This window comes from Babylonia areolata, chromosome 4 (genome assembly GCF_041734735.1).
Source record: "Babylonia areolata isolate BAREFJ2019XMU chromosome 4, ASM4173473v1, whole genome shotgun sequence".
NCBI lineage: Eukaryota > Metazoa > Mollusca > Gastropoda > Neogastropoda > Buccinidae > Babylonia > Babylonia areolata.
This window is the reverse complement of record NC_134879.1, coordinates 46,458,658-46,473,657: the sequence shown is the minus strand read 5'-3', so window position 1 is coordinate 46,473,657 and position 15,000 is coordinate 46,458,658. Positions and strand designations below refer to the sequence as shown.

Here is a 15,000-nt window from a genome sequence, read left to right as displayed (position 1 = left end):
TATATATATATATATATATATATATATGTGTGTGTGTGTGTGTGTGTGTGTGTGTGTGTGTGTGTGTGTGTGTGTGTGGGTGTGAGTTCATACGTGAATAATTTTGTTAATAAGCATGCCGACCATGATATTTCGCTCTTGTTTATATAGCTATTTGTAATATTTGGAACAGTATGGACACGTGGTTTTAAGTCAGTCTCAGTTTGGTGACATATTCTATTGGCGGTGTCTTGAAGTCATTTTTTTCACATTATCTTAAATATAAAAAAAAAAGTCTTTTAAATTTTTTAATTATTTTTTATACTACTTGTCTCCCTAGCACAGTCGCAAGTGCTTAAACTTTGATCGTAATCTTACGTTCAAAATTTTCATGAAACAGGCATTAACTTCAGTGTCGTTTCTTTCTTTTTCCTTTTCTTTTTTTTAATGGGAGAATATTTGTAATACATGACTAGATTCTATTATTTGCTACAAACGCAAAACTGTCTTGTGTTATCAAATACTTTGAACGAAATGAACTGTCCTGATCAGAATGTACGACCCTTAGATTTATTAAGATTTCGTTATCAATTTAAAAAAAAAAGAAGAGAATAATAACAATTCATCATATCAGTTACAGATGTAGATTCAGGCAATTCTAACTGCAGACAGAACTGATGCGGAGCAACGCTGTCAGAGATATTTTACTCGCTTGGCGTAATGTTTCATGCTTTCTGTATTTCAACCTCACGATGAGTCAGGTGATGGAAATAGGCCTTTGTTTATATCAGTATCGGCGTGACCATAACCATTTGAAAGCGGTAACATCATCATATACATCATCCGCCCCGTTGCAGCTTTTGGTGATGTAGACAGATCTGTGTGCAGATGTTCTCTGGGAAATTACGAACGCTTATTCATTCTTTGTTGTTGTTGTTGTTGTTCTTTTCTTTCTTTTTTTTTTTTCCCGTGTGGATGTCAGTGGAGAAATGAATTTTTTGTTGGCTTACCACACCATTAGTCTGGCTGTTCGGAGTTTTTATCAGTTAGTGTGGAAGTAAACGCTGGATGATATGTAGGATGATGATTGACTGAGTTCTGCCTTTCCTCGGGGCTCACAGAAGAAGAAGCACCGAGGAGTAGAGGAAGAAGTAGCAGTAGTTGCAGCGGCAGCAGTGGTAGTAGTATGTATTAATGTGTTAAACAAACGCAACGATTAAGAATAGATAATCAATGAATCAATCAGGCAGTCAGTTTAATCAATCAGTCTGCCAGTAGATAAAAGGCTGATCACAGAGCGACAACATTATCTATATGATATTGTATTGTAGCGTAGAAGTAGAAATCATCACAGAAATGTTGAACAGTCAGACTACTATTGAATCATTCACTTCACCAAATTGTAATTATGGGTGTGCACGCGCGCGCACACACACACACACACACACACACACAGAGATACCATGGTCAATCCGCAAATCAGACAGTGAAACACACACACACTAACAACACACGTGCGCTGGCATCTTGGAAACCCACGGATGGTCATCTGTGCATAGAACTAGCTATACCTGCCTGGTCACTCATTACAAGTACGGCTGTTGCACAGACGAACAACCGGTAGCAGGAACACAGAAGAAGCTGCCCATGCGGTCTGTAGGGGTGGGAGGTGGAGGGGGTGTGTGTGGGTGGGTCAGTGGTCTTTGGCAGGAAGGAACAATGGAACCTGTGTGCGTGTGCCCCGAGGCTGGTCAGCCTGTGCCGCCCTGACGGTCCTTAGGGCCACTGAGCAGCACGGCTCAGAGTGGGTGGGTGTGTTCACGCTGAAGGCCCCCGTGGGTTGGAAAAGTACCCCGAACACAGAGTATGACTTCCTATATGGATGGTAGGGGTAAAGAAAGCCCACTCATGCATTATGTGTGTGGATCCCATGTGTTGGAAAAGTACCCCGACAAGAGAGTACCACTGGTCATACACGTAAAACCCACTCAGTCGTACATTATATGTGTGAAACGGAGTATGGGTGCCTACATGGCGGGGTAAATAAATACAACGATACTACACGTAAAATATTACATGTCTGTCTGAGTGTGTATGTGTGTGTGCCTGAAATCTGATTGAATGACACAGGAAACGAATGATGAGTGGCAGCCATCAGTCGGCTCTACCCAGGTAGGCAGTCTGTTGTGCAAATGACCCCGTATTTGTAAAGCTTGGAGCTTGGTCACCAACCGAGGATAGGCTCTATACAAGTATCCATATCAATCAGCCAGTCAATCAATCAATCAATCAATCAATCCCATGCATTGGAAAAGTACCCCGAAAACGAAGTATGACTGCCTATGCGGTGGGGGTAAGAACGGTCATACACGTAAAAGCCCACTCGTGCATTATGCGTGTGAATGCCAAGCATTGGAAAAGTACCGCACAAAAGGTGTATGGCTGCCTATATGGTGGGGGTAAAAAAAAAGAAAAAAAAAAGAGTTCATACACATAAAAGCGCACTCGTGCATTTCACGTGTGGATCCCATCCATTGGATAAAGTACCCCCAAAACGGAGAATGGCTGCCTATATGGCGAGGTTAAAAACGGTCATACACGTAAAAGCCCGCTCGTGCATTATGCGCGTGAATGCCATGCTTTGGAAAAGTACCCCGAAAACGGAGTATGAGTGCATATATGGATGGTGGGGCTAAAAACGGTCATACACGTAAAAAGCCCACTCGTGCATTATACGTGTGAATGCCATGCATCGGAAAAGTACCCCGAAAACGGAGTATGACTGCATATATGGTGGGGGTTAAAACGGTCATATACGTAAAAAGCCCACTCGTGCATTATACGTGTGAATACCATGCATCGGAAAAGTACCCCGAAAACGGAGTATGAGTGCCTATATGGTGGGGGTAAAAACAGTCATACACGTAAAAAGCCCACTCGTGCATTATACGTGTGAACGTTGGAGTAGCAGCCCAGGAAGAAGAAGAAGAAGAAAAAGAAGAAGACTGGAAAAATTGAGTAGATTTGGTTTCTGTAGTTGCAACAGTACTTATACTATACAAGTTAACTAAAAACAACATATTAGTTGATGGAGTCCTTTCCCTTTTCGTCAAAACATGCTTAAACAAGGGAATGTACCATGTAAAATTATCCGATAAACAACAGTCCTAAATTTCCACACAAGGATAACAGGCATCCTAGAGGGAAAAAAGCCCTTGATTGCTAAGATCCATAAATAGAAGACATGCTGTACATAGTTGTGTGTGGCTCTTTTACGCAAACGGCACATTTGTTTGCAGTTCATAAGAAAAAAAAAAAAAAAAGCAGAAAAACGAGGAGAACTATTTTACTTGAAAATTCAGCTCGATCTGATGGAGTTTGCCCAGTGCTCACTTTAAATGGTGTTGCAGATACTGCCATCCCGTGATGAAACGGATATGAAAAAAAAAAAGAAAGAAAGAAAGAAAAGAAAAAAAAAAAGATTGCATGCAACGTCTTCATCCGTTCCCGAACTTGACACAGTATTGCTTGACGTATCAATTCTTGGATATCAGAAAAAGAAGCAGAACTACACTGGGCATACACACACACACACACACACACACACACACACACACACACACAGCCGCCGGAGAGAGAGAGAAGCGAGCGAGCGAGAGTTAACTGTTTAAGCAGCAGTTTGTTATATTCGTTAGGTAATACACAGATCAACAAACGAAAAAAAAAAAAAGATATTGCAGTTACACGTAAAAATATTCTGGGAAAAAGAAAGAAAGAGAGAAAGGGACCAGAAATTACCATACAGACCCCAAACACCACCACCACCCCCTCCCAAAAGGAGTAAAAGTTTCTTTGTTTCTTTCAAATGGTACTAGCCCGCGTTGTAAAACTTTGTTTTCACGAAACCACCATAGTCACGCTGCTATGGAAGAGAGAAGAGGTTAGGTGGGGGAGGTCGGAGGAGGTAATGGGGGTTGGGGGGGGGGGGGGGGGGGGGGAAGGGATGGGTAGAGAGGGTGGTCCTGCAAAACCATCGACCGTAACCGCCACTGCCGGTGAAAACGAACGAACGGCATGATCCGCGGCAGGCAGCCGGCTTGGGGCTTTCTTGCATTTCGTGCTCACTGGACGATCGGGTGGATCATTTATATATACCAGGGCTGTTACCCCGAGTACACTGTTTGTACATATAATATACTTTAATAAGCGGGTGCGTACTACTACTTCTCACGGTCAGCTGTCCCTAAACAATTGCAAAGCCACAGGCAGGCCCAGTGCCAGGTGAATGGGTGAAATGCTATACTGCTAGCAGCCCACCAGCCAGCCATGCAGCGAGCTGTGTTAGTTCTGTGAAAAGAAGCATTGTTTGTTGACGAGCGGGTAGGGGAGGTTTGTTTCTGTACTGACTTCCCGTGTGTGTGTGTGTGTGTGTGTTACGACACCCTTCCGTTTCAGCTGTTAGTCGTTAGACTTGGCTTTAGTATCGGCTGCACGCAACAGACGACTGCTGTGGTATTTTCGCAACGCAGTCTTTTACCACTGGAACGTCGGTATAGGGGATGACCGATTTTATTCTGTTCTATTTTATTTTATTTTCAGTAATGCGGATCGGCTTGTAAGAGCAGAGAGGTGCTGAAATACGATTGCGTTTACATATAAAGAGCGAGGAAAAGAAGGAGAAGAAGAAGAAGGTAGAATTTATGCTCATTGCAACATTCCCCAGAAACCAGCGCGCGCGCGCGCGCGTGTCTGTGTGTATCCGGACCAGGGGTTCCACCTGTGATAATTAGTACGCGGAGGAGTCATTTTCACCAGGGTCTCCGTTTTCGTCGATCAACTCGTTTGCTGGGTGAGCGCAGTGAGTTTGGTAAAACCGACTGACATAGCCGCGCAGACAATGTGTTACTTTTCCTGGTGACGACTGTGCGCTTTCAGTAGTACTGGGATCCCAAGAGAGGGAGAGGTGTATGGAGCTGAACTTGGAACTGTGACAGGTCTTCTCGATTATAATTGACAGGTACGGGCTGTGAAAAACCTTGGATGGCAGACAGACAGTGAAGTTGAAAGCCTCGGTAACATTGTTCAAATGAAAGACGCTACTCCAGCACCGAAACAGGTGACGACCTTGGATTAGAAATATAAACGGGAAACGTAAGTTGTACAGGTTATGGAAAACCCTGGGTTTGCATTAAATCGACGGGAAACAGTGTGCACAAGAAAATAATAAACACAGTGCGTGCGTGTGTGTTCATTCCCAGTTTTTTTCCCATACAATTTCTGAACACAAGTGTTCTATCTAAAATGTTCGAGAATATGTAAACACACTTACTTGAAGAAAAACAAAAACAAAAACAAACAAACAAAAAACACAACGAAACTGACATGTGCACTTGTTTCGTAGACGGTCATGTATTTCGACATACCTCAGTGAGTCTCAGATTTGTTGGCCGCAATATAACGATTCGGCTTTTCATGCATTGAGCTGACAGTCCAGCTGCTTTTAAATAATTTACTCACGCTTGGAACACGAGTCAGTAAGGAGAGCCGTATGAAGAAGAATCGTTGGGAAAGTTGAGACGTGTGGTGACGCTGTTCACACGGATATATTCCTGTAACTGGTGAGGGAGGTGGATTGTACTGACAAGTTGCAGTGATGCCTGTTCAGATCCACCAAGGTACGTTTTCATTAGTGTTGGCATCTCTCTCTCTCTCTCTCTCTCTCTCTCTCTCTCTCTCTCTCTCTCTCTCTCTCTATATATATATATATATATATATATACATGTGTGTATATGTGCGCACACACACATACACACCCACCCAAAAACACACACACACGCTAACACGCACACATGTGCACGCGCATTGACTGTTAACGTTATGAATGACAGACATGATGCACACAAACATGCGTGGTACGCACACACTAACACATCACACACACTAACACACCCACACACACACGCACACACACACACACACACAAATATTTGCACGTGCATTGACTGTTAAAGTTATGAATGACAGACATGATGTACACAAACATGCGTGGTACGCACACACTAACACACCACACACACACTAACACACACACACACACACACACACAGTGAGAGAGAAGGAAAGAGCTTCATGAACTCAGCACATGGTTCATGTTCACTTCAAGATTTTCAGGGACCATTGCTGCTGGAGAGAGAGAGAGAGAGAGAGGGGGGGGGGGGGGGCGGGGGGCGATGTGTGTGTGTGTGTGTGTGTGTGTGTGTGTGTGTGAGAGAGAGAGCGCGTACTTACCCTCACGACCACCTCCCTTCACCCACACAAATGAGGAGTCGCTCAGAGAGGGGGAGAGCAAAGTGGGGGGGTGGGGGGGGGGGGGGTGGTTGGCATAAAGGGAGTTAATTGGGCTGTCTGTGTGAACGATTACTGATGGAAATGGGCTGTGTTTTTGTCATTGATATATGACATTTTTAGTACATGGCAGTTAATTTCTTTTGTGGGCTTGCATGTTGTTTTTTTTTTTTCTTTTTGGCATATGTCACTTGATTTCTTTTATTTGTGGGCATGCATGTTTTTCTGTTCGATTCTTGATTGTCCATGTCTGTGTGTCTGTTTCTCTTTCCGAGGCTGTCGCTCGCTTGCTCACTTGATGGCTCGCTGTCGTCAGTGCATTCATTTCTTTCAGCCGTGTGTGTGTGCGTGCGCGCACCGTTTTGTTTTTGTATTGGAAAATGTTTTTGGTATAGATAGAACCTTTTTTGAACAATGTACTAAGAGGATGAATTTTTGATGAGGTCGATTGAAACGCATACTCGCACACTCACGCACGCACGCTCCAAGATCAACAATACAGTAGTCTGGTTCGATGTTCCAATAATGTTATTTCTAATGAGTTCAAGAATCTGCTTCTGTTTGAATTGTCCACATGTACCCAAACCCATCGTTCATTTACCCTCAGGAAGCCCTGGTATTTCAACCGTTGAAAAACAACAAACAAACAAACAAACAAAAAAAAAAAAACGCTTAAAAGAAGTGGACGAATATACCCTGGTGCAACCAATCGGATAAGCCATCAAAAACAGAAGAGGTACATCTGATGATCGTACGACCTGTTACCTGTACAATACACACGTTGAGCTGGTCGCTTTGACTGGGTCGTTCGTAGGTAGGTCTACCTACATTATAATCTACATTTATATCCTTGTACAGTGTGTACGTCCCAGCGTGTGCGCCGCCTGTTTCTCATGCGTTTTGCTGCCCAGTGTGTCAGTGTACAGCCTTTGAGCACGCATCCTGATGTCATTGTTAGAAGAGTATAGTATACATGTTTCACAGCATCGATCTGGACAACAGTCCCAGCGCCATGGGTACGGTCATGGCTCGTGCATTTTAAATACGCTTTCAGCTTCTGCTGTTCGCTCCCCGGCGTCGCCATGCACGAGTGTGTGTGTGTGTGTGTGTGTGTGTGACCGTCAGACATGGGGTGAGTTGGCCCAGCACTCATCAATGCAGCGTTCACACTGCCCTGGATGGTGTGTGTGTGTGTGTGTGTGTGTGTGTGTGTGTGTGTGTGTGTGTGACACACAGACTGACACAAAGCGTTCAGTCGAGTTCGGCACAATGGTGATTAATTAACGTGATGATGCCACCAGGAGGAAGAGTTCATCTGGGGGGTTTGCTGATGCTTCAGTCAAAGCTGACGGTTTTCGAGTAGAGAGCTGAGCATTGTCACTAAATTTGTTTTTGCCCCTTGTGGGACAGCTTCGAAGTGCAGCCGCCCAAGCCATCTCATCATGATGGTCTCCATGCTTAAAAAAAAAGATATTGCACTGGGCGAGTAGGTGTTGGCTGGAGATGGCACTGGGCCAGAATATTCGCAGTTTGTGGGAAGTGAAACACACACACACACACACACACACACACACACCACACACACACACATATATATATATAAAATATATATATATATACACACGCACACACACACACGCACGCACGCACACACACACACACACACACACACACACACACACACACACCATCCAGGGTAGTGTGAACGCTGCATTGATGAGTGCTGGGCTAGCTCACCCCATGTCTGACGGTCACGGACTTGGTTGGGACGAAGGGTCTTTTTTTTTTTTTTAGGGGGTGGGGTGGGGTTGAATTATATGTATCGTATCGTATCGTAGTGTATCGTATCGTATCGTATCGTATCCTATCATATATCGTATCATTGTATTGTATCGTATCCGAAGGGTCTTTTTTTTAGGGGTTGGGGTGGGGTTCTATTATATGTATCGTATCGTATCGTGTCGTATCGTATCGTATCGTATCGTATCGTGTCGTATCGTATCGTATCGTATCGTATTGTATCGTATCGTATCGTATCGTATCGTAATCGTATCATATGGTATCATATTGTATTGTATTGTATCGTATCGTATTGTAATATTTGTATTGTATCGTATCGTATCCTGTCATATCGTATCATATCAAATCGTATCGTATTGTATTGTATTGTATTGTATCGTATCGTATCGTATCGTGTCATGTCATATCATATCATGTATCGCATCGTATCGTATTGTATCATATCGTATCCAATCCTATCGTGTCGTATTGTATTGTATTGTATTGTATCCTATCATATATCGTATGGTATCGCATTGTATTGTATTATATCGTATTCTATCATATATTGTATCGCATTGTATTGCATCGTATCCTATCATATCGTAACGTATTGTATATCATATTGTATATTATCACTTTTTTACTCTTTGTCACAACATTTTTCTCTGTGTGAAATTCGGCTGCATTGCTCTGGGACAGATTGTCGCTACGGTGCAGCGCCACTCTCTTTCTTCTCTCTCATTTTTTTTTTTTCGCCCGCTCATGATCCACTCAACAAAATTGTCTGTCCTTCTGTTTTTTTTTTTCTCAGTTTTCCCTTCTTTCCCCTGCACCGCTGTTCACTAGAGGTTTCGGAGAGTCTGGTACGTGCCCAGGCCATCTCAGTATTTTTTCAGAGCATTGTCAGGCGCCTAAACGAGCACTGAGACAGGAAGTATTGCGTGCAGTAGCAGCCTTTACATGGGTTTCCAATGAGATGCTATCCACCGCTGGTTGACCAAGTTATTATAGGACAACTTGATAGTGGAGGAAAATAAGTGCTGGTAAAAAAACAACTAACAACTCTTCCGCCATTTAAAAAATCAACAAAATAAAACCTTCAAAATCACTACCACCATCACTACTACTAAAACAATCAGATAAATAGATAGTTAAAAAAATAAAAAAAAAAAAGAAGAAGAAGAGAGAAACGGATAAAGGATGTAATATATATGATATAATTTATATTTAGCATGATTTCTGGTCGACGTATATGGCACAGAAAACGAAGCCCCATTTGGGCAGAGTAAGAGGAAAGATCCTTCCTATGCCATGCATGGCTCAGAAATCAGCGCACATGGCACTGAAATCCCTGTTACGTCTGTTAGCTTGTTTGGCGTTTAATTCTTCTCTGGGCAGTTCAGTAGAGCGAAGACAACTCAGTGAATGGATAGAAGGAAACTAGGATTTCACTTTAAAAAAAAAAAGGAAATGAGGAAAAAAATAAGATGGAGGACCCATTAAAAAAAAGAAAAAAAAAAGAAAAAGAAAAGAAAAAGGAATTCACTTGATATTTGACGAAAAGAAGTCCTTGCAATTGTAAAGGAAAGCGGTCAGCTTCAGGGCTCAAGGAGAACGTGCACTTGACTGACATTTAAAGCATCAGAGAGCGCAGGGGAGATGATAGATAACACGGTCTGGTCATTTTGATTCCATTCCCCCGTTTCCTGCTTCACTGCCTCCTTCCTCCCCCACCCAGCCCCTTCCCGCAAGAGTCAGGTGAACCTGTTTGCACGATACATGTCTGATCGGATGTGCATGCATGTAGAATTGCCACTTATACCCTCGCATCGACACGCAAGCACGCACTAACCGCACACACACACACACACACACACACACACACACACACACACACACACACAAGGACACAACACAACACAACACAACACAACACAACACACACACACACAAGGACACAACACCCCCCGCCCCCCCACACACACAAACACACACACACATACTCATATTCATACCCATTACACACACGCTTTTGCGCAGACTCGCATACGCACTTCCCGCAAGAGTCAGGTGAACCTGTTTGCACGATACATGTCTGATCGGATGTGCATGCATGTAGAATTGCCACTTACACCCTCGCATCGACACGCAAGCACGCACTAACCGCACACACACACACACACACACACACACACACACACACACACACACAAGGACACAACACAACACAACACAACACACACACACACACACACAAGGACACAACACCCCCCGCCCCCACACACACACAAACACACACACACATACTCATATTCATACCCATACACACACGCTTTTGCGCAGACTCGCATACGCACTTCCCGCAAGAGTCAGGTGAACCTGTTTGCACGATACATGTCTGATCGGATGTGCATGCATGTAGAATTGCCACTTACACCCTCGCATCGACACGCAAGCACGCACTAACCGCACACACACACACACACACACACACACACACACACACAACACAACACAACACAACACAACACAACACAACACACACACACACACACACACACACACACAAGGACACAACACACACACACACACACACACACACAAGGACACAACACAACACAACACAACACAACACAACACAACACAACACACACACACACACACACACACACACACACACACACACACACACACACACACACACACACACACACAAGGACACAACACACACACACACACACACACACACACAAAACACACACACACATACTCATATTCATACCCATACACACACGCTTTTGCGCAGACTCGCATACGCACTCATACTAATTACTCGAGGCCCCTTAGATCAACTAACAAGAATGGAAATGTCAAAGTCCAGGTCCATTATGAGCATGGAAATAGAGGGCACTGATTAATGATTAGCTATTTGCGTGCGCACACGCGTGTATGTATGAATATATATATATATATATATATATATATATATATATATATGTGTGTGTGTGTGTGTGTGTGTGTTGTGTGTGTGTGTGTGTGTGTGTGTGTGTGTGTGTGTGTGTGTGTGTGTGAGAGAGAGAGAGAGAGAGAGAGAGAGAGTACGTTTTAGGCTGTGCAGTAACAGAAACTGGCCACCATGGCGTCTAACTACATTGATTTAATTAACAGTAGCAGCCACTACAATAATGATTATGACACCAACCAGGCTACCACCACCAACAGCGATGATTATAATGATGATTGATAACGTTTGATAAGTTTGATGATGATGATGATGATGACGCCATCAAAGTCCAGGCATGCTTGATGCCTTCTCTCGTGGTAACTTCTTGTCCTGTCATGAAACAACAGCAACAACAACGATGTTGACAATTGATAAAAGCTGATGATTGTGACACTGACGATGGTTTTCTTCTTCTTCACTCAAATCTGTGAAGTGTAACTGGGACGCCGCAAAGAAAACCTGTTAACCCCGTTTCCTCCAGGTTTGTCGGTTGTCGTGTGTCAGAGTCTGAGTCTCTGAAAATGTTTTTGCCTGAGCATTAGTCAGCCTACTATCTATTAATCTGATACGTGAATAGCATTTTAAAGCTGACCCCCGAAAACGGAGTATGGCTGCCTACATGGCGGGGGTAAAAATGGTCATACACGTAAAAGCCAACTCGTGTACATACGAGTGAACGTGGGAGTTGCAGCCCACGAAGAAGAAGAAGAAGATTTAAAGTTGATATAGTAATTCTGCTACCCCACTCACCATCACATTTCACCCACTCCCACATCCCCTACATCCACCACACTCAAATGAAGAGACGATGATTTCAGGGGAAAACTTTCAAAGAACGGGAGAAGTTATGAAAGATAAATCAACCTCCTCAACTTGCGAAGCTCATGAAAACAGTGCCAGCCACACGTACATCGACAGTCCGCAGACAGTCAACACTGACATTCAATCGATACATGAACTACGGCCTTAAAAAAACGTGCTGTTCCTGACTGTTTTTAAGTATGGGAGAGAGTCGATTGTTGCTTTCAAAGTGATTTTTAATTGTTGCGGGTAGTTGATGGTTGCTTCCTATGCGATTCAATGTTTGCGGGGAATTGATGGTTGCTTTCTCTTTGATTCAGTGGTTGCGGGGAGCTGATTGTTTCTTTCAATTGTTGTAGGCTCTTTTTTTTCTCTTTTTTTGTAATTTGTAAACTACGACACAGGCTTATTGTACGTACTCAAGAGCGTGCAGCGTGTCTGTCCATTCATCAGACCCTATTCATCGATCAGTCCCTAAATATCGATTAGCGATGGGTTTTACCACGTGAACTGATTAACCACTTTAATTCTTTGCTTCTTTTGGGTCCACTAAGTTCAAATAATCCCTACTTCTGCACTGAACAAAATAATCATGCCAACCAGTAAACCAAACCACACCCCTTCCCCCACCATCATCCCACCCCATTCACACACAAACGAGAAGACGATGATTTCACGACAAACACGCCAGGAATGGAAGAAGTTATGAAAGATTAATCACCCCCACAAGTGAAGCTCATGAAACAGTGCCATCCACACCACGTACACCGACAGTTCCGCAGACAGTCAACACAGCCAATCAATACACAAACCAACTGAAAAAAAAAGATGAAATAAATAAAATGGAAAGATCGTGTCTTGTGCTGTTCCAGTCGCGTTGTTTCTGTCGTGTGGGAGAGAGAAGGAGAGCGTTGGTTATTGCTTTCTGTGCGATTTGATTATTGTAGATTCTTTCGTTGTTGTTATATAAACCGTGCGTCATCAGCCTTACCTGTCCACAAGCGTGCAGAGTGTCCATTGATCCGTCCCTAAGTATCGATTAGCGATGGGTCTGTGCAGAATTGAGCGCAGACAAAACTCTATGCCGTGTGCTGTTTGTACTGATAGAGTTGAGCCAAAGATTCCCCACAAAAACACGGTTTATGTTCCCCAGTTCCTTCTTATGTTTTTCAGCGTGATAGGGAAGGTGAATGTGGTGAACAGGTCGTTTTAGCTATTGCCTTTATTATTGCTTTCTTTTTCGTGTGTTTTGAAAACATACTGTTAGTTTTTATTTTTCTTTTCTGTAAAATCTGTTTGAAATGAAATGCCATTTGCTCCATGCAAATACCTGAAAATCACTGGCACAATCATTGATCCCTCATGCCCACATTCAGTCACAATCGATTATGACAGGCGTCAAATAAGGAACTAATTTCAACTTAAAACCATATCTCGTTCTACAAAAAATGGGTGGCGCTGTAGTGTAGCGACGCGCTCTCCCTGGGGAAAGCAGCCCGAATTTCACGCAGAGATATCTGTTGTGATAAAAAGAAATACAAATACAAATGCAAATACAACTCACTGTATCAAACATTACTTGTGTGAAAAAGATAAGTGTTGGACATGGAATCTAGACGATCTTAATATATCCGTTTAGGAATCATAAATACTTCCTTTATAAATCTAGAAGATCTCATTATCTTTCTTTTGGAATCCAGAGGATCTTAATAATTATCTTCCCTTAGGAATCTGAAAGATCTAAGTACCTTCCTTTATGAACCCAGAAGATCTCAATACCTTCCTTTATTTCACCGTGTCCAGGCGTTCAAGAGAAGCCAGACGAAATGTTGAGTGGGGACAGCTCGACTGGGAATACACCATCGTGTGTCTACAACAACACAGCTATCAAGTGTGAAAAACCGCAGGAAATGGCAGCGTGTTGACTTTTGGAGAAGAAATGAGACTGGGAAGGAGAATCGAAGATAGAAAGAGGCAAGAGAGAGAGAGAGAGAGAGAGAGAGAGAGAGAGAGAGAGCATTTGATTGTTTGCTAGGTTTTATTGATTGTTGCTTGGTTTTATTGACAGTTTGGTTGAAGTTGTCATATTTTTGAACACCCATGGATTTCAACAAAACAACTATGGAATAAACATTTTCACGGATTTTCGACAACTCCATTTGAACATACTTTGCTGATGTTCTGAGGGAAATCAGGCAAAGTTCAGAGCAAATTTCCATGATTTTGTACACATTTTAGTCAACCGTTCATTTCGAAATAGTTTCATAGGCCTGTTCTGCAGCCACTTGCTAGTGCCTCATAGACTGATAGAATCAGCTGAACTGAAAGCAGCAATACTGATGGAGCAAACGCCAGCATCTCTATGACTTTTTAATGATGAGACGACAATACTGACTAACAACAATTGCCACGACAATGATTATAATTCTACCGACAGGAGAGCACACTGTATGAGCTACGAGTCACAGATAGATGGGAATATAAGGCACACCTGTTTCACAGCTGCTGGTGTGTGTGTGTGGGAGTGGAAAGGGGGTCGGGGAGAATGTGTGGGTGTGGGGGGTGGATGGGTGGGTGGGTTTGGGTGTGTATGTGTTCGTGATCTGTCATGCGTTGACACGATTATGATTATCATACATATGTTATTATTCACGATGGGCATAATCATTCATTGGCCTTTGGGATGCCTACAGTGCATGTATTGATTCTTTGTGCCGTTTGATGGATCGGTGTGTGTAAGCGCTTTGTGCAGCTTAGATGCAGCGAGCTTTCATTCATGATTCAATGATCATGAATGGGCTTTGATAGATGAAACTCCCTGAAAACGGAGTATGGCGGGATAAACACGGTCATACACGTAAAAGCCCACTCGTGTACATACGAGTGAACGTGGGAGTTGCAGCCCACGAACGAAGAAGAAGAAGAAGAAGATAGATGAAACGTCACCTGCACTAAGAGGAAAGGAGACTGCATGAAATGAGTTTGCAGATACTGACTCCATCCCCCAACCCCATTCTTTTTTCTTCTCTGTTTAGAACAAACTTACCAACAAACGAAACAAAAACAAATCGATCTGAAAATGTCGAAAG

At 43.1% G+C, this 15,000-nt stretch overlaps 1 protein-coding gene across 2 annotated transcripts in view; it reads left to right on the top strand.

Annotated features, from left to right (window-relative positions):
• The window catches only part of LOC143281230 (synaptotagmin-14-like), a 183,482-nt gene that overhangs the window by 15,278 nt on the left and 153,204 nt on the right, over positions 1-15,000 (top strand). Inside the window, exon 1 of one of the 2 annotated variants that reach the window (XM_076586327.1) lies at positions 4,422-5,654. The exons of the other annotated variant lie outside the window; for it this stretch is intronic. Coding sequence (XP_076442442.1) covers positions 5,633-5,654 — 22 coding nt within the window. The 5' untranslated portion in view covers positions 4,422-5,632. Of the gene's footprint in view, positions 1-4,421; positions 5,655-15,000 lie in introns of those variants that run through there. 2 annotated transcript variants of the gene reach the window in all.